General features: G+C 43.3%; 5 protein-coding genes across 8 annotated transcripts; 3 read left to right on the top strand and 2 right to left on the bottom strand.

The window, feature by feature from the left end:
• The first annotated feature begins 142 nt into the window (after positions 1-142).
• On the top strand, positions 143-8,842 carry Tab2 (TAK1-associated binding protein 2). 2 transcript variants are annotated; one of them, XM_018029330.2, is made up of 9 exons: positions 143-601; positions 4,441-4,579; positions 5,320-5,776; positions 6,065-6,427; positions 6,518-6,733; positions 7,209-7,363; positions 7,434-7,527; positions 7,613-7,867; positions 8,386-8,842. In XM_018029330.2, the coding sequence occupies exons 2-9, from the start codon at positions 4,472-4,474 to the stop codon at positions 8,481-8,483; spliced, it is 1,746 nt and encodes a 581-aa protein (XP_017884819.1). In that variant the 5' UTR covers positions 143-601; positions 4,441-4,471; the 3' UTR covers positions 8,484-8,842. The 2 variants fall into 2 exon arrangements, with proteins under 2 accessions (XP_017884819.1, XP_017884820.1); XM_018029331.2 differs by having other exon boundaries at positions 146-601; positions 7,212-7,363.
• On the bottom strand, positions 8,675-9,964 carry LOC108627826 (pre-mRNA-splicing factor Syf2). 2 transcript variants are annotated; one of them, XM_026816081.1, is made up of 5 exons: positions 9,902-9,964; positions 9,673-9,817; positions 9,465-9,605; positions 9,105-9,400; positions 8,675-9,032 (listed from the first exon to the last, which is right to left on the bottom strand). In XM_026816081.1, exons 2-5 carry the CDS (start codon positions 9,760-9,762, stop codon positions 8,867-8,869), a joined length of 693 nt encoding a protein of 230 aa, XP_026671882.1. In that variant the 5' UTR covers positions 9,763-9,817; positions 9,902-9,964; the 3' UTR covers positions 8,675-8,866. The 2 variants fall into 2 exon arrangements, with proteins under 2 accessions (XP_026671882.1, XP_017884824.1); XM_018029335.2 differs by lacking the exon at positions 9,902-9,964 and having other exon boundaries at positions 9,673-9,858.
• On the top strand, positions 9,758-13,867 carry LOC108627825 (uncharacterized). 2 transcript variants are annotated; one of them, XM_026816066.1, is made up of 3 exons: positions 9,758-10,514; positions 11,559-13,043; positions 13,844-13,867. In XM_026816066.1, exons 1-2 carry the CDS (start codon positions 10,392-10,394, stop codon positions 12,864-12,866), a joined length of 1,431 nt encoding a protein of 476 aa, XP_026671867.1. In that variant the 5' UTR covers positions 9,758-10,391; the 3' UTR covers positions 12,867-13,043; positions 13,844-13,867. The 2 variants fall into 2 exon arrangements, with proteins under 2 accessions (XP_026671867.1, XP_026671868.1); XM_026816067.1 differs by lacking the exon at positions 9,758-10,514 and adding an exon at positions 10,522-10,976.
• A 63-nt stretch (positions 13,868-13,930) lies between these two features.
• On the top strand, positions 13,931-16,993 carry RASSF8 (ras association domain-containing protein 8). The gene is made up of 9 exons (XM_018029333.2): positions 13,931-14,002; positions 14,102-14,212; positions 14,314-14,622; positions 14,679-15,050; positions 15,130-15,300; positions 15,379-15,495; positions 15,584-15,723; positions 15,803-16,110; positions 16,176-16,993. Exons 1-9 carry the CDS (start codon positions 13,931-13,933, stop codon positions 16,274-16,276), a joined length of 1,701 nt encoding a protein of 566 aa, XP_017884822.1. The 3' UTR covers positions 16,277-16,993.
• LOC108627827 (succinate dehydrogenase cytochrome b560 subunit, mitochondrial) lies at positions 16,847-18,209 on the bottom strand. Its single transcript, XM_018029337.2, has 5 exons — positions 18,094-18,209; positions 17,960-18,016; positions 17,660-17,862; positions 17,431-17,573; positions 16,847-17,368 (listed from the first exon to the last, which is right to left on the bottom strand). The coding sequence occupies exons 1-5, from the start codon at positions 18,111-18,113 to the stop codon at positions 17,264-17,266; spliced, it is 528 nt and encodes a 175-aa protein (XP_017884826.1). The 5' UTR covers positions 18,114-18,209; the 3' UTR covers positions 16,847-17,263.
• Between the last annotated feature and the right edge of the window lies 1 nt (position 18,210).

Below are 18,210 nucleotides of genomic sequence, written 5' to 3'. Positions count from 1 at the left end.
ATATATTTTATAACACGATCCGGTAAAAACGAGCGTGAACGACGTCCCTATCCATTCGTGTGTACGTTTTAAAATAGCACGCGGTTTCCCTTTCCCTCGAATAGCGGCTATTACGACGTGTATTCCATTCATAAATAGGGAAACACTTGTCGTACAGCCACCATCTTGACTACGCGATCGACAGAGTCTCTTTCATTTTGTTGCTCGATAATTTCAATACTTTCGTTCGCGTCGTCGAACACGAGCAATTATTAAATAGAAATGAAACAGTTCACGAATACGGGAGAATATTTGTCGATAAAAGAAGCTGTATTAGGGAAATGTGAGTTATTCGTTTGATCCCAGTCGTTTCAGTACGCAGTGCACAGCTGATCAGTGGTTCCAACGGACGGTCGCCGCTCGTTCGTGCTTTGAAATCATCGATAAACGAGAGAGAAGTGGCTGTTCGCGTTGACTGCCCAGTGACAGTTAGAAATCGACGCACCGATACGTGAACAAAGCTGCGTAGTTTGCCAAGTGTCTTCCAGCGAGTGCTCGGAGATCGAACCGAGAACGTGCACTTGTTCCTCGTACCTTGGACATTTCCAATGGTTGCCGTCCGGTGAGTACGATTTAAAACTAAATTCAAGTAACGATCTTTAAGATAGAGTACCACCTCCGCAAGTTTAACGATCGCACGAACGTTTAACGTTGATATATTGACGTGAGAAACGAAAAGGGAAAAGCGAAGAACGATACGAGTCTTAATTACACATCCCGTTTCCCACGCACTGTGCGGAGAATATATTTACCTATAAAAAGATCCCCAACCTATTTCATAGCGTTTTATCCTTATCGTGGATTAAAATAGCGAAATCGAAAGAAATCTGAATCGAGTTATAGCGACGGTGTGTAGCGCGTATAACATATCCGAAATACATTTCACCGGATGTACATTAACAATTAGTGTCAATCTCCTTGTTGACCGATGCAACACGCGCATCGTTCAGAGTACGTGATCAAATTTCCGTTTATACATGTGTATCGCGCCTCTTCTATTTAGGTACGTTGTCATTAAACTTTCCTGTAACCTGTCTTTCTTTATCCCGCGTACAAACAAGGAAATGTCGTTGCTCTTTTTGGCAAACCGGTTACAGATACTTTCAAAAGCGATGAACTAGAGATAGCTCAGTATTTTCAATGATACTTCGTATAGACGTTCTGCTTAAATTATCGTTTGTTTGCGACGATTTCTGTACTACGCGCTGTTTCAGATTATGTAATCGTTCGTCAGTTTCTTCTATCGATATTCAATAGCCAGTAATTTGTACGGTCAATTAGCAAGAGAGGAGTTAGTGACGAATAACGAATATTATCGAAATTGCGAAAGACCGGTGTCGTGTGTATTCATAATTCGTAGCTTGCGTGGGTATAAAGCTCGTTTATTACTGGAATTAGATAAAAGATAGAAAAGAGTAAGGAAGGGTTTAAGCAGCGATCAACCGGGCTGACGTTTGGTACGCGAAAAAAGTATATTATTTTCAGGATAGTGTTTATTTTCGCCTCGGGCGTAACTTATCGTTGCTCTGCTTAACGTTAGGCATTGCGTCGTCCCTCTCTTCAATTATTATTCTTGGTTCCTTATTTTTGTCTGCCACTAACATCCGACGCACTTTTTTCTCTCTTGCTCCTTGCCTCATCGCAGCCTCCAGTCCTATTTACCACGTAGCGCTAATGTTCGCAAATTATACGCGGTTAGTGCTAATTTGCATCCGATAATATCACCTTGAAATGCGAATAATTCCGCGAAGACTCTTCCAATGATAATTGTTAGCTCGTTTCTTGATGACTGTCATTAGCGACAAACGGATAGCTGTACGCTGCTTTATGAAGCAACAGGTGTCGAACGAAGTTAAATAGAATAATCATACGATCTGTTAGGAAAAGTGCATTTTCAGTTTCTTGCTTCGAAAGTCAGTTCAAACCATTTGCTTCATACTTACGACTTTGGTTATTATATTTACGTGGTTTCTTAGTGTAACATCCATAGAACTTTGAAGCGATTCGAGGATGGTGTGAAAACGGGATCAGGGGATTTAACTGATTTAGAAAGAAATGTGGAAAATGATTCCAAATGCGTGAAGGTACTCGTGGAATTCGGTTTTCGTCCGCAACGGCAGGAGCAGACGAAAACAGCCACGATGTGTCTCCTGGGTATTTCATGACACAAATATCTTCCCGGCATGTTGGAATTTCGCTTTTCCTTTTTCGCCTGTCCCGACGAACGACGTTCTCGTCCCTATCTTAAAATCCCCTCTACGCCACTGATAGAAACATCCTGCGTGTCTAATGCAATTAAAAGATTACTTTACGATAAGGGAAATGACCTTCCGAGCACTCAACTTCGCATGGATTTTTATTATCTTCTCAAATAGTCCGACGTCCGTCAGTTCGCGCATCGCTTACCGACCCAGTGGTTGTTGATCGTTGTTTATTTTATTGTCCGGTGGAATCTCGCACGTGTCGCGTATTTTCGCGTCGACAGAGGATTCTATTTGGCAAAGGGATCTCGGCAGAGATTTGCACAATCCGCGACGGGGTCGAAACGAATTCGATTCGGTTTTGCATGCGTTTTCGCATCGAGTACCTGCCCACTCGTTTTCGTCATTCGCGTGTCGAACACCAGAATCTTGGCAGACTTTGTCAGTAAAAACGTTCATATTCAGATACAGTAGGGAACGATATGTAAAAGTAGCTTCACTGAGAAATTGTAATTTTCTTTGTATTAAACGCAAGGTCCGTTTTAACGATCCTCCAAGGTTTTTGATTCGCGTTTTCGTTCAGGACGAACGATCTGTGAACCGGCGGCTTAAACAAACGGGCGCCAGTGCCAATGAACAGTTTCCGGTTTGATTGATGCCTCACTCACCTGACACCGCGTGCTGCCAGGTGCGAGGTGACGGAAGAAAGAGATGCGAATTATTAATTCTACCTACCGCTTTATTCTCTCGCGTGGCCCGATGCCAAGTGCGAATTGCCCGCGTACAACTTTGAAATTGTTCATTTCCTCTACCGATGACCCTCAGATCGATCCTCTCCAAACGCGTATTCGATTCCAAAAAGGATTTACCGGAAAATGCGTACAAACCTGTGCCTTCAAAAAGGGATCGCAATCTTTGTAAAAGGAAGTCGATGGTAAAAGAACGAATTGCTATTAGTATTTATCTCCGGAACCAGTAAAAGTCTTCGCTCCTCCAATGTAACTGCAAAAGTTACGGACACGCGTGCACGCGTGGGAGCGTGGCACGCGCAGTGCCGGCTAATTATGTGGCACTCCTACGTACCACGCGGCACAGGTGTCCACCGTTTCTCTGACCACTGCCAATTCTGCGACGCAACGGGTGTCTTTAAGTTATCGACCTCCGGACGCTCACCAAACTTTTCAGTCCAAATTTGTTACCTCGACAGATCCGCGATTTCAGTTAATTTATGATAAACGTGAGGACAGGCGAAATGAATTGCGTTACGCTGAACGATATCACGTGGACGGAAGTCAGACGTTAGAAATAGGTACTGGAAGATCACCGAGTACGTGACCGTAGGTAGTTTCATCCGATGAATTCGGCTCCCTGAAAAATGGGTCAAACAGTCGCAGGTTTAAATAAAGAACGACGCGGCGTGGAAAGTACAGACGGTTCTTTCCTTTTTCCCAAAGGTGAGGAAGGGTCGCAGCGGTAATTGCAAAAACTTAGTTGAATTTTGTAAACGGTGTCACGATCTTATCGAGAACACGGTTTTTAATAAGTTATATGCGACCCGTAAGGGGTTGAGAGATCGGCGTGTCGTTAGCTGTAATTAAGAGGTCACAGTAGGAGACGCGGTCGCGTGAAATATTTCAGTACGTCTCGGACAAGATGAGACGATTTGCCCGCACGGCAGGTTCCACGGTATTCTCATTTTCTCTCACGACTTTGTCTCCATTAATTACATCTCCGTCCGCTCATCCGTGGCTGAATAATTTGAAACACTTTCCCGCGCTGAGACGAAACCTCACGAAACGTCGTATTTGGAGGCCATCCAAATCGTTTATCCGGTAAACTACAAAATTTCGACGATCTTACCAAATTCTTGATCCCTCCTACCGCTCTTAATCCATTCGTATTTTCCTAATTGTTATCACCGAACTGGTTATCCTATACCTATCCTATCCTATCCTATCCTCTTACATACTACATACAAATCCTAGATGCAAGCTAAATCGATATGAACTGCAAGTCGAACATATCTGTTCAGTGGGCAGGGCCTTAAATGCATAGAAAGTGATTAGACTAAACAATTACTGTATGAAATGTTGTATTAATATCAGTAGCAGTGTTTGATGCAAATGAATTGTCACTTTCTTTGTCCCTCGTTCATTGAATTCATACGAACGTGTGTAACGAGAGAACCCGGCGCCCACAGGTAGGCCTTGCCAGGAGGATGGGGGCCCACGATGGGGGAGTGCCATTGCTCTAATATCGCTATCATGCAGCTGTTCCATGAGCTGAAGCAGCAGTTCCCTGCGCTCCCTGATCACGTCGTTTCCCAGTGCATCGCCCAGGTATAGGTGCTCGCAGTCCTCCAGAAGGGAAAGAAAACCCGATTGAGCAGTATCGTACTCCTCGTACCTAACACGTTTCGAGAGACTTTTTACATTTATTATATCCGTGAGAGAAGAATTCTCGAATAACGACTAACCCTTGCATTTATTAACGATCATTGCACGAGCGTGGAACCTGTGTGTAAAGTTTTCTTTGCGAGCATAATGGTACCTCTTAATCAGCAGTGAATTCACCAAACTAAATATCTAATCCGACAGCGATTACTTACGCGCGCAATGCCCCAGCAACATATTTAACTTTTTGCGGTCCTATTATTACTCGCGTCAGGAGATTCTCAATACTTCTGCAATTTAACCCTTTCGCATTTTGACACACGCTTTGAAACGATATTATAAATTGTACGACACGATGCTTAAAATGTATCGCGTACGGACAGCCAAGATTGTTTCTCGCGGCTGGCAACGAAGAGAAAAGATGTTGCAACGGGGAGCATATTGTGTACAGAACAATTTGTTTGAAATGAGGGACACGTTTCCTCGTTTATATGCGAAGGGGTCAAAATTAGAGACGAGAAACCGTCGCTCGATAGGATCGCAAACGGTTAACTCGCCGCATCGCTCCTCCAGGAAGTGTCTAGCGTCGGGCAGTACACCCTGGCACGTTCGCAATCGTCGTTTAAAACTGGAAGAAGCAAGAAAGCGAGACTCATGACCCAAGCTGCGTACTGTGTCCGTTGCAGAACAGCCACGATCGAGAGACATGCGCGAGAAGTCTTCGCGCCACCCAAGAGTCACGACAGTCTCCGGGAGCGTTCCCACCGGCGGCACTTTGCAGCGGCAACAATCATCATCATCATCATCATCATCATCAACGAACGAACCACGTGGCTCAACAGCAGCAACGTTGCTGTGCGAACAACGGAAACGGGAACGCGCGACCACACAGACCGGCGTCGTTGGACATCGGAATGGCGAAACGGTGTCCTGTCGGGTGCACGCGAGCTGGATCCTCGCCGATCATGGCTAGCACGCCGTCCTCGGCACCGGCAGCTTGCACGACGCGCGGCTTCTTCGACGATTGTACGACGACGGGACCGAACGAACCAAATTGCCCTAATAAAGTCCCAAACGCAGGAAACGAACCAGCCGGATTCGAGCTCAACGTGAACGTCGCGTGTAGTCCTGCTGGCAATCGTGGTACGAGAATAAAAGATTGTAGAGATAATAGATTGCGCGTAACGATCTATGTATATACGGAAGATCGATAATTGAACAGGTTTTTCCCGTCTGCAAAGATCGCTGCGATTATGTAGCTTTACGCGGTGGAGATCCTGTATACCAGGTAGTCAAAGAACAATCGTTTGACCGTCGACTTCCTTTTATCTAATTCTTCACCGCTGAACATTTCATTGATACGCATAAAATATCATTACCTTTTGACCGCGGATGGTTTCCTGTGCACAATCTAATAGCGTTTCTCTTTAGACTTTCGAACGGTGCCTACAATCGGTGCCTGTAAACGAAGCGATCTGCTCCTCGAACCGTCGATACTGAACGTGGAAAACACGGGGCCGCAGATCGACCACACACGAAGCTATACCTCGGTAAGCCTGACGCTGAGACCACCGTGCTCGGAGCCGCAACCTCCGATCGACATAAGATCACAAGGCTCGAGTTTGACTTACTCGAGCTCGTCCCTGGATCCGAGGGGTTTTCAGAGTCGCCTGCAGATCAGCATCGGCGCCGGGGCCGTCGGCAGCGTGGCGGCTGCACGAATCAGACCTCCGATGGGTCCCAACAGACCCAACAGCTTGATACCACCACAAACCGGTCCTCAAAGACCACCAGGTCCGATATCATACCTTCGTACTTCTATGATACAGAACCGTATGAATAAACGAATGAGGTTTTATACAAAATACCAATATATTGTCAAAGGTCTCCCGGCGGGACCACCCAGTCAACTGCCGAGACCTACGACGACGATGAGCGCCCCGACGACACCTTCCGTGCCATCGACAACGAACATCGTCCCTCCCATTAGCCTTCCGACGACACCGTCAGAGCTAACGACGACCTCGCCACCCTCCAGTCCAGTTGGCGAACGGATACAGGCGGCCAATTCCGATCCAAATCGATCGCCGTTGAATCAAGGTAAAAAATAACATTTCCTTTATAAACGGATCACACAGTCGCAACGCGGTGGACGTTTTGTTTTTCCTTTCGGTATTCTCTTTAGATATTACAGGAATCGCGTGTACGTATATTTACCTGCGAGAATCGTTCCGTCGCGTATGCTGACGCCCACGCATGTAACACTGAGAACGATATTTACGCATTCCTGACCCCACGCTCCGTCTATACATAGCCACGCTTGCGGTTCCTCTACGTGGACCCACCTGATCCGGTTTTCCCTCTCACGAGCAACGTCGTCGTCGCTGTCTTCATGTTGACGCTCTCCCTGAATGTTATAATCTCTGCCCCATTTCTTTGATTTTAATCGCTTATTACGCGACGAAAGCATCAGCGAAAATCCGAAACAGGACAATTTTTGTGACCAATATGCAATAAAATGAATGCTTCGTTCTCCTGTCATGTATTTTTGCAATCGTTATACTTTTTGACAAAGCAGTGGCGGAGCATCAAAGGACATTGGTCGCGGAACAGCTAGCAAGGAAAGAAAGACTCGCCAGGGAGTTGAGGGTCGAGAAAGGACGACTCGAAGCGATGAAGAAAGAATTACAGTCTCTTACGAGGCCTTTCGATTCTCGAATGCCTCCTCAGGTGCGTATATGAGCTTCAAGAATCTCGGTGCGGCACAATACGAGAACATAACGCAATCACGATAACGCAGGAGCTGAAGCTGAAGTTAAGAAGCGAGATCTATCAGCTGCAGCTTGAATGCGACAGACTCGCAGACGAGGTGGACCAGTGGTCAGATCCAAGAGGTATGATCGTAATCAATTGCCTGTTCCCCATCTTTCATCTTCCGTAATAAATAGTGCGATTTCGTTTGGCATATTCGCGGCGCAGTACCTTTGGGTGAAACGAACGAGAAGTTTTATCAGCACATTTACACCGGTCAACCTCTACCTTCGAGGTCTAACGCGCCGCCTCTGCCAAGTCAACCACCCGCCTGGCAGCCAGAACCGATGGGCAATAACATCGACAGAGATGAACGCGACGGACCTTCTTGGGTCTGTAGAATGTGCACGTTCGACAATCATCCGTTGATGAACAAGTGTGAACAATGCGATATGCCGCGGTTGTTGGATCACGGAAACGCAGGTAGGAATCCCGGGAAATCGATAATGAAACTTCCGAGCCAGTTGACACGCTTGGACATCGATCCACCGCCTCCGCCGCCTTCGGATTAGCAAAGACCCGAGTGCCTATTAACAGCATGCGAATTAACACTTAACTTATCCTAAAGACGAATCAAATGGAGATATTTTTCTGTGATTCAATGTGCAATCGAAAGTGATACTTATTTTCTTTTTACTACCAAACATTTTTGCTCATGAGTGAAAGAAATAGTGTAATACGAAGAAAGAGTGATGAGACGAGGCTGAAAATCAAACGGGCCTACTATGTACTTGAACGTGGCGCATGTACGATTCCTTTATGATCGGAATTCAAGTTTAATGTAGGCATGTTTAATTTAGTTACGTTTACGTGCAATTCTATTTGGTAATAATGTGTGATTTGTTTTATTTGTTCTAACGATTCTAGTGAGTGAAATTTTTAGCCTTCGAATGATCGTTAAGCGGAATTATTTATTGCAATATTATAATTATGATTTCCAGGTGAAACTCAAGATATTCATATACGAGTTACACATCATCATAACTTTTCCCCGAGCCGTGAGTATTTTTCTCCGATGCGGTTTCAGGTGCACAATTGAAGTGTAACGAAATTTTGTACGACATAAAGGAATGTTCGATCATTTCCAGAGACAGTGCATAGTTGGGTGGTATGATATGAACTATAATATTAGAAACATGAAAAAGCTGTGTATATAAAATCATTATTTAAATTAAATAAAAAGTTGTTATATATAGCCTACAGATCGGGAGGGAAGAACGAAAACTCGAGTTCTAGTTTAATTTCATTTTATTAAATACGATGGGTGCAACAGATTTTAATTGGTGTATACAATATCGTAAAATATTTGCACTTCCGATTGCAAACTATCGATGAACAACTTATCAGTAGTCTGACTCCTATTTGTACGAGTTTTAAAATACAATTTATTTGTAGTAAGCCCTTTCGATATAATATCTTCCATTATATGGCGGTACCCCTCTCTAAGTTCAATTTCGTCTCGCGCGTGTACTCCCCATAGAACCTTTCCAGTTTCTGATTGAACTTGGCATTGCGCTCGTTGATGTAATCGATGTCAGCATCATCGTTGTGCATTCTTCTTCTGCTGTACTTCTCTCTCTTGGCAATCCTGGAAAGAAAAGCGGAGGATCAGAATGCAAAATATTTCAAATTTTTAACAAGTCCCAATGATGTTACTAACTGTTTCTCCAAATCTTCAACCATTTTATCAACAGATTCCTTCTTATCTTCATGCAGGCCGTGCAGTATGGTGTTTCTATCTCCGTAAAATGCTGGTCCTAACTTCTCTCTAGCATCTTCGTATGAATCCATGTTCGGTTTAATATTCTTCACCAATCTATTATATTGACGAATCGCGGCTTGTTCGTAATCTGAGAATCCTGGATCAGGATTTTTCTTATTATTCTTCTTCCTCGCTATACGTTCTGCTTCTGTTGCATCGATATGAAGCAACTTTGTCCTTTCATAGTCCTCTCCCTGTAACACATGCACAAACGTATAATTAATCCATTTTATTGTATCATCGATATAGAAAACGTACCTTCTCCTGTGCAACCTTCCTCGCAGCTTCGTCCTGCATGATCCATTCTGCCTGCCTTTTACGCGATTCCCAGTTCGAAGGAAGTTTGTTCCTTTTGTCTTCCTCGATAACTTCTTTATGATTCTGCTGTCTCGCCTCGTTCTACGAAACACAATGATCCTATGAGAACCTGTCATTTGAGAGAAAGGTTAATCTTTTCAATACTCACCCTCTTCGCGTGCAGTTCTCGTAAACGTTTCTTTCTTTCAGCCAGCTTCTCCGCCGCTGACATTTCTTTACGTTCATCTTCGTTCTCCATTCCTCAAACCGAATATTTCCTCTCGAAAACGAAGCTTCCGTCAGTTTGACGCGTTCTACGACACAAGAATGCAAGTGTTTATTACGTACCTCGAGTGATCACTGTACAGTTTACCGCATGCTTCGATAGGTGTCACCACCTTATGGATTCGTCGACCGAAAAAGGCGATCTCAGTTTTGCCCGTGTCCCGTGGGTGGTGTAAGTACGTGGATCGATCAAAATTGATCTCCCGCGAGCGAGGGAACGTAATAAGCGGAACTTTGCGCGGGTGGTTTCCTTCTCGTGAAACGATCGAGGGGCAATATTACTAATTCTGTCGCTAGACGAAGAGGAATAGCCTGTTGACCGAAACGTGCGATTCTTCGTCGTCTCGAAGTTTAGCAGCACTCGTGAAAGTTCGCGTTTGCGCGAATCCCGACGGTGGAAAACGTGACGCAGAGTGCGGAGTACGCTGGCGGCGGAGAATAGAAAGTTTTCGCGCTCAACAGGACTCACGGGATTCAAAGAGCGCGGTGGCCAGGGTGCCGCGAAACCGCCTGTTCGGGGCGATCGGTAAAGAGATAGAAGAGGACAGGGCTGACGTGCGGTCAGACTTTATTCGACGGGAATTAATCCTCCCCGATACCGTTATGGAGACACTCGAGTCGAGTCGCGTGTGCCGTCTTTGCGGCAAACAATCCGGTATATTAATCAACATCTTCGATAAGAATGAGGCGCACGAGAAGAAGATCAACACGATTCTACCGATTATGGTATGTCACGTATCATCCCTTTTCATTCATTTCATTCGATCGATTCCCTCGTGTGCGAGCACCCAACGCTCTTTTTTCCTAAACGCCCCCCCCTGTACCACGTTCTTGCCACGAATCATACTCCGAACAATGTTCCCCGACGGGCGGTTGATAACGTTTCCGCGACGAATACAAATACGCGCCTGCACCGATGGAATCTATTAATTCAACAGGTTTCGACCTCTCGGCGCACACATCGGTCTCGAACCTTGTTACAGCCACAATTTCTAGGTTGAAAGTGAGGTTATTGCTAGTTTGCGCCAATACACATCATAAACATTTTTAACTATTACGCAATTCCCAATCGTGATCCTTTTTTTTAACTCGTTAATGATCATCAAATATCATTATGTTGGTTTTGGAAAGAGACAGTCGAGAATAGAACAGCTATTGGGTATCAAAGAAACATCGTAAATCCGTCAGGTAGGGTTGATAATTCTCGTGAATCAATCAAAAATCAAAAGTCACATTTTTTTCTCGGTAGTATAATTAAAAATAATTAACAACACGATAATTATAGTTATTTTCTTACTATCACGATTATCTTTGACATACGGTTGAGCGGAAGGGCTTTGCATGTTTCGTTATTGTAGCGATTACTATAATACTCGCCTTTTATCGTAGTGTGAATTACAGACAATAATAGTCGTCGTTTTTATTCATAATATCAGCTTGGAAAATAAACGAACGTTTAGAAATTGTTAAGAAACAAATTCGAAATAATGCGATGAACATCATTATTATTCTATAGTTGTCTCATATGTCGCTGCGTCGACATATAATTTATTGTAAAATAACTTGACATGATTTTATAATAGGTAATGAAATTGAACATAGGCATAGCGCTTATTGCGAACATCGATCTGTCTGTAATTTTCGTAATTTCCCTGAACCTTCCAATTTCTTTCGAAAGAAAATCGATCCCGCGATTTCCTTCGCACGTCCAGTACATATCATTCCAGCTTCATCGAACCTAATCGTTTCCACCGGGCGTGTATCCTCCAGGTACACGAAATGGACTTATTGCCAAAGCACATGTGCCACCGGTGCAGCTACAAACTGGAGGAGTTCCATAAGTTCTACGTGGATTGTTTGAAAACCGACGCGAGCCTCAAGAGTCAATTGTCTTGGATGCGAAAAGAGGACTCGAAGGAAACGAGCGGCGTACCGATGGTGCACATAGAAAACCTCAGAATCAAGATGAAACCACTGGATTACGATCTGTACGACGTGAAACCGATAGTGAACGACGTCGGCTACATGAACTCCTTGGGTTTCCCGGTAAACAGTGTCCCACGCAACGACGGTATAACGTATACGGCTTACGCACCCTGCGATTATTACTGTGATAAAACGGACCAAAGTAATCAAGCTATATCTACGAATTTCGAGGATGATATAGCGAATTGTAGTAAAATAAACGAGATGACAGAAGACAATTGCTGTACCTGTATTCATGAATCGAACGCAAGATCGAATTTATTCGAAACTCGAATAAGGATCAAGGAAGAATACCTGGAAGACGAAGATTTAAATGGTACTCACGATTTAAACACCTCGAGAAAAAATTCGAAGGATGCGATCGTTCGTGGTTCGAAGAGTACGATCGTTCGTAATCTGAGGCCTAGAAAAAGTGTTATAAATTACATGGAGACCAGAATGTACAAAAGCAGATCGAAGAACGTGGACGTCAAAGTAGATAAACCGGCGTTGACGGATATCAAAGTAGAGAAGATGGACAATTTCGAGAGGGGTATTGTACTCCGACCGAGGAACGGGACCATCAATTATTTTCAACCATCGCGGAAGTGCTCGACATCACTGAAGAAGGATCGAAGATCCCGCGAGGTTCCAAACATCGCGGGTACGCTAAAAAACATAAAGAAAGAAGAACTGTCGGATGCTGAAGATAAATCGGTGATGCTTCTGTCGAATGAAACACTACTTGCACTGCCCAAAGATGTGAATATACGAACCGATAGGATTAGTTGTAGTACGTTTAAGTTAGGTCTTAGTTTGCGCAACGGGAAGAGTAAATTGAACAGGTCCTCCTCGCCGAAATATTTAAGGAGTCAGGATGTCCATTTGAGGAATGGTAAGATTCGAAAACGCAATGTCGAGGAAACTAAACTGGGGAGAAGCTTTCGAAATCTCGCGGACAGGGGCAGAAAGCGAGTTAAAAATCTGCTCCAAACGATCGGAGACGTGCACGTAAAAAAGATCAGATTCAATGTGAAACATTATTGCGAGGAGTGTAACATGAGCTTCGTTAACACTGAGTTATATAGATTGCACACGTGCTGTGGACACTAATCTTTTTTTTTATCGAATTAGAGGTATGATTGTGCAAATTTTTAACATGCTAAAACATTTATTATTTCTCTGGATGAAGATTTATGTACGTACAGTTATTCGTTTTAAAGTCTAAAGAATTGTTACACCACGTAATAACGCTTAAAAGTGGAACATGGATTGTCTTCAAAGTTTAAGGTAAAGTGTTATATTTTATTATGTATAGAAAAATGAATACAGACATATTTTAAGAGATATTAGATATTCATATACATTACACTAGCACGAGTTACGTAAGCTCGCAACTTTGCCTAATAGAGAGAAGGAGAACAATGGTCTCCTTTTGTTGCTCCTGAAGCTTAAAATTCAATTAGTACTGCTTTTGCACATGTTGTGATATACTGCAAAAAATTGTAGAGGTGAGAAAGACGTAATTTTAAATTTCATTTTCACGCAAATTTTCGTTTTTCGTTTCGAACGTCGTCTCCCGCGCCGCTTGAACTTTAACACTTTATAAGGAAAAGAAAAAGACCGATGTTCTCCTTCTCTCTCTCCATTAGCCGAAGCTCCAAGCTGATGGTTCGTGCGATATCCCAGTCGCCGAGCAGAGATTTCTATAAAGAGTGGCAGCCTTATGGGATTTTGTGTCGCACGAAGCCCCGTAGATGGAGTCTCATGCACGGGAGACGTTAAAAGTTAACGTTTTCCATTCTATCAACTTGGCATACATGAGTTGTTAACATTTACGCGAATCTGTCATTTTGATCGATTTCGATAATACCAGCCTAACTAATTCTCTCGAGTCAAGTGGAATTATTGCCAATGGGTCATCGTAGCAAAATATTTAAGCCACGCGAAGGATGATCCGACGAGGCCGAAAGAGAATCGTTGGTACACCGATGCAATCGCGTTAATTCGAATGTTTTCGAGGAGTCTGTTTCATTCGAACGATACATATTACTCGCGCGTAGATCACAATTCAACGTCTCGTTTTCTAGTCGTCGTCGAGCATCGATGATAATTTCTCTGAAACCGAATTTTGCGATGTAAAAGTTTAATCCGACGGTGGTAAGTCCGATGACGTTATGGAGTTGAAAGTATGGGTAGAAGGAATACAGCGTATCGTTTGTGGCGTTACGGAGAGCACTACGTGTCAGGTTAGCGATATCCGTTTAATTTATTTTATTGAACTAAATAGTCTGTAACGATGTCGAACGTGACTCTGAGAATCGATTTTTTCGCTAATTTATCCTCAGGACGTAGTGTACGCTCTTGCCCATGCTACCGGACAAACTGGTAGATTTACATTAGTAGAAAGATGGAGAACCAACGAACGTTTCTTAGCTCCGTACGAAAATCCTTTAAAGGTATAGACACGAAATAGATATTCTGTTTATCCTCGTACATCAGCTGTGTACGGTTCGCGGTTGAAACGTTATTAATACGGTGACTTTGTTTTGTTCGTAAGATTCTAATGAAATGGGGAGAATATTCTTCGGAAGTTCAGTTAATATTAAGGCGTTCTACCCCAGAGAATAATAAGGCTCCTAGCTCATTGGGAACTCGTTTGAATCATAGTTCGAGATCGAACGGTGTAACGAGCTCCGGCTCCGAACATATCGCGGCTAGCGGTGGTCAGGATGACGCGAAAAATGTCGCGGCTCCGAATTCCGAGCCAGACGACTTGCAAGGGTCTGGTCTCGATAGGAATCGCGATATCAGAAAGTCGTTAACGTTCGGAGGTTTGCACGGAATCGTTGCAGAAAATAGTACGGAAGTAAGTAAAATAGTGGTTAGAACAAGGGAGAAGTGTAACACTCTTTCATGTCACAGATTCAAATGGAAAACGTTGCCATAGTTCAACCTACGTTGCATTTAAAGAGCAAAGAGTCAAACATGAGAAAGAACGTGCCGAAACCAGGCCAGTCTCCGACTCGTGCCAGTAGCAGCGAAAGTAGCACGCATTTGTCGCAAAAGAAAGTTCGTGAGGTTCCTCCTTATAGAGACCCTCCGGGACCTGGTTCGCCGCCTTTGAGAAGCTTGCCTCCGTACAGAGATCCTCCACCGCCAAATTTAAATAGTCCTGGAAGATCGCAATTCCAGTCGGGTACGAACGCGGGTATGGGAAGTCCTCGCGTTCGTAAGGAAGAGCATCAGCAAGCATCGACCAGTAACACCGTCAAACTGAAGAGAAATCTTATTCAGGTTTGATAGATGTTTTTTCTATACGCGCGTAGACAGATTGGAATACATGGATCCTTGATCCTTTCGTTCGCGCATTCAGGAGTTCCAGGATACGAAAGGGCAGAGTCAGTGTCAACCAGCCGCGAGTCAGTTATCTGGTCAAACCCAAAATATGGTTACGGTCGCTTACACTCAACGCTACGTCGAGCTCATAAGACTAGTCAATAAGCAGCGTGATACCATTAATGCGCAACAAGCGGATCTTACCAAAGTAAGTTCAAGTATAGATCGAAACGCGGTCGAATGATGTTACTTGATCGTGATCACTTACGAGTCTGTTTGATTTCAGTTCGACGCCGAAATATTGTACTGGGAAACTAAGAACAGAGAGCAAATGCATCAGATGGATTTTATCTCACAAGAAGTGAGTCGTATAGAATCCACGGGCAGACTTATCGAAGAACAGGTGCGTATGCCGTGCGCGGCGTAGGCGCAACGAACGTTGGTTATTGAGTCAATAATATTTTAACGACTACCCGTTGCTTTTCTCGCAGTTAAAGGAATTGGCGCACGTTGAAGAGGAAAGCGAAATAGTCAGGCAACAGGAAAAAACATTGAAATCAGAGATCACTTTATTGAGATCGAAACTTGCGAACTGCGAAACGGAATTGTTGCAGTGTAAAAATAAGATCAGGTGCGAGATATTAAGTTTTCGTCACTTTTTTATCGCGACGCGTATCGCGCGGCACTAATCTTTCTGTTCCGCGTCACAGATTAGTCATGGAAGAGCTTGCTATAGAGCAACATAATATAAGCCGGGAAACGGATGAGAGACAAATAATGGAGCGGAAAATTATTACTGAAGTGGAACACCTTCAAAACGAGGTCGAACAAGCTAAACGTTCCGCCGAGTTGGCTTCGCAATGCGCGGAATCGTTGAAGATGGAAGTGATCAGTTTAGAATCGGCGATTGTCGAAAAGAAGTTGCAGGTGGAACGATTGGTAGCGGATATGAAAGAAGCCAATTTGCAAAGCCTGGCCGTGGCTTGCCAGGATGAGCAAGTGAAATCGTTGCTCGAAGGTACGCGATCTCGAAGTAAAAATATCTATCGGTTTGTTCGTTCCAATTAATTACGGTTTTACTAGGTGCCCATAAACCTGGCAGTACGCGTAAAATGATCGGTTCGCCGAGGCAATTGGAGACGGCGGTACCAACGAGTAAGAATCCGCACGGCGTTTGGGTATGAACGCATGATCCGATGATTGTTATATTTTTACACAGTTGGAAACGAACGGACAGTTCTAACATAATCAATCGTAATGTATCATTTCCGCGTTTAGCAGGTAAAACATAGGTCTATATTATATCGTGTACTGCTACTGGCCATATTCTCAATTTACAGCAAAACTCGCTTAAATCGGGCGCTCGTATCGTTACATTTAAACGTCGTTCGTGTAAATAATTCGTTTCACGATTTAACGTTTAAGTAGTTAAAGAAACGTGACTGGTAAAGTTCGGTACTACTCGATAGTACTATTCCGTAATCAAAACGATTCTGTGAATTAAAAGCATTTAAATACTGGTGCATTACGTAGTACCCATTTCTCAAGTATATCTTGTACGTATCATTAAGACTATGTGATAATCGAGTCTGAAATATTTTTTACTTTACCTTTTACGTAAGCGTATTCGAACGTTCAAGAACTTGATTCTCTCGATTCCATTTTCATTCCTTTACACGCGTAGCACGTGTACGTATCGTTGAAACGAGATCTTCGCACTGCCATTATTAATAAATTAAGTACGACGATGATAATTCCATTATCGATATCGTTTTTATTTGTCTTTTTACGATGTACCTACCAAAGCGTATCAATCGATTCTCTTATTAAGAAAATAAGCGATAACGTATGTGTAAACTGTATAAATAAAAGTTGAATGAGAAGTAACTGGATCTCATGGACGATGTGTTACTTCTTACAGCCGTACAAGACAAATATCCCATGGGGCCAGCGATTTATCCCATTGAAAATTTTGTACAACTATATTTATTAGGTATCGACACGTGACAAAATTTTCAATCAATTCTACGTACTCTATCGTTCCACATTTACATATCCATCGTGAAGATCTGGCTCCGTTTTTTTATTTTGAACCGACTATAATTTGTAAAGTAGCCGGTGTAACCGATCTGTTGGTCGTACGATTAATTTTTGGTAGATGTCATCTCGTTTTACATGGCAGCAAGCGCAAGGGCAGCGATGGACGATAAAATAAGTACGACATAACCGGTGCTATAAACTTCCTTGATCGTGAGAAACGCTCCGAGGTCCCAAGCCTATAAATCATTATCGAATATATGTATTTTTTTAAGTAATCACTGTCGCGCTATTACTTTACCAAGTGACGGAATCCGTTGAACGTGTGATACACGGCTGGCAGAGCTAGCGCAGTTTTCATCGCGAAAAGAACAGGGGTGGCTAAATTTAAGTCCGTAATCATTTCTATGAGGCAAGGAATCCCTCCGGGGATCAATAACGTTCCTGTAAGCAGAAGAGAAATTGGCCGTTCAGTGGATTGTTTTCTGTTTTTGAGACGCGAATTCTAATAAAAACGATTGCAGCATTACCCAAACCGAGGACCATGGCATAGGTGGACAATATCATGCCCGTTCCACGATGCGTAATCGATAAAACTGACGTTAATTGAATTTGATAAATACTTAAATGCGGCGACATTGGTCTCTTGAGCCGGAGATTCTTTTCATCGTGAGTTTCGCAAATCGCGCTTCCGGTCGCGAGTTTTGGCATCGAAGCAGCAACAAGCTTCGGGCTGAACAAATTGGTTTCATTTATTACTATGATTATTCTATTTTAAATGAGAACGAATGACATCCAATGTTGCTGTTGCGTATTATGTAACTCATTACCTGCAGGTGTACAAGTTTCGATAAACAGAGGGATCGATGCATCGTCGAGAGAACAACCTAAACGAAATCAAATTGTAATATTAACGTCATTGAATCAGCTAGAGATACGAAAGAATTGCACGACAATTAGCTACCTCATATAGCAGAGCGCCATGTTTCTATTATGTATTTAAATAACTTGTTCTACGATCTGCGATTTGCGATTACACAAGCTTGACGTGTTAGATAGGCGATAAAACGCGCAACCTCTA

Source organism: Ceratina calcarata, unplaced genomic scaffold, assembly GCF_001652005.2.
Source record: "Ceratina calcarata isolate Rehan_Ccalc_2016 unplaced genomic scaffold, ASM165200v1 scaffold48.2, whole genome shotgun sequence".
In the NCBI taxonomy this organism is placed as follows: domain Eukaryota; kingdom Metazoa; phylum Arthropoda; class Insecta; order Hymenoptera; family Apidae; genus Ceratina; species Ceratina calcarata.
The sequence above is the reverse complement of the archived record's forward strand: the minus strand, read 5'-3'. Positions and strand labels throughout refer to the sequence as shown.

Bases quoted from the DNA above. Each gene is read 5' to 3' on its own strand.
- RASSF8 (XM_018029333.2), top strand. From the start codon at position 13,931: ATGGAGTTGAAAGTATGGGTAGAAGGAATACAGCGTATCGTTTGTGGC. The intron at 14,213-14,313 runs GTATAGACACGA...TTTGTTCGTAAG, and splicing joins CGTACGAAAATCCTTTAAAG to ATTCTAATGAAATGGGGAGA. The intron at 15,301-15,378 runs GTAAGTTCAAGT...GTTTGATTTCAG, and splicing joins AACAAGCGGATCTTACCAAA to TTCGACGCCGAAATATTGTA.
- LOC108627825 (XM_026816066.1), top strand. From the start codon at position 10,392: ATGGAGACACTCGAGTCGAGTCGCGTGTGCCGTCTTTGCGGCAAACAA. The intron at 10,515-11,558 runs GTATGTCACGTA...TGTATCCTCCAG, and splicing joins ACACGATTCTACCGATTATG to GTACACGAAATGGACTTATT.
- Tab2 (XM_018029330.2), top strand. From the start codon at position 4,472: ATGGGGGAGTGCCATTGCTCTAATATCGCTATCATGCAGCTGTTCCAT. The intron at 6,734-7,208 runs GTAAAAAATAAC...TTTTTGACAAAG, and splicing joins TCGATCGCCGTTGAATCAAG to CAGTGGCGGAGCATCAAAGG. The intron at 7,868-8,385 runs GTAGGAATCCCG...TATGATTTCCAG, and splicing joins GTTGGATCACGGAAACGCAG to GTGAAACTCAAGATATTCAT.
- LOC108627826 (XM_026816081.1), bottom strand. From the start codon at position 9,762: ATGGAGAACGAAGATGAACGTAAAGAAATGTCAGCGGCGGAGAAGCTG. The intron at 9,401-9,464 runs GTACGTTTTCTA...CATGTGTTACAG, and splicing joins GGAAGGTTGCACAGGAGAAG to GGAGAGGACTATGAAAGGAC. The intron at 9,033-9,104 runs GTTAGTAACATC...TTTTCTTTCCAG, and splicing joins GTTGAAGATTTGGAGAAACA to GATTGCCAAGAGAGAGAAGT.
- LOC108627827 (XM_018029337.2), bottom strand. From the start codon at position 18,113: ATGGCGCTCTGCTATATGAG. The intron at 18,017-18,093 runs GTAGCTAATTGT...GATTTCGTTTAG, and splicing joins ATGGCGCTCTGCTATATGAG to GTTGTTCTCTCGACGATGCA. The intron at 17,574-17,659 runs GTAATGCTGCAA...TTCTGCTTACAG, and splicing joins TGCCATGGTCCTCGGTTTGG to GAACGTTATTGATCCCCGGA.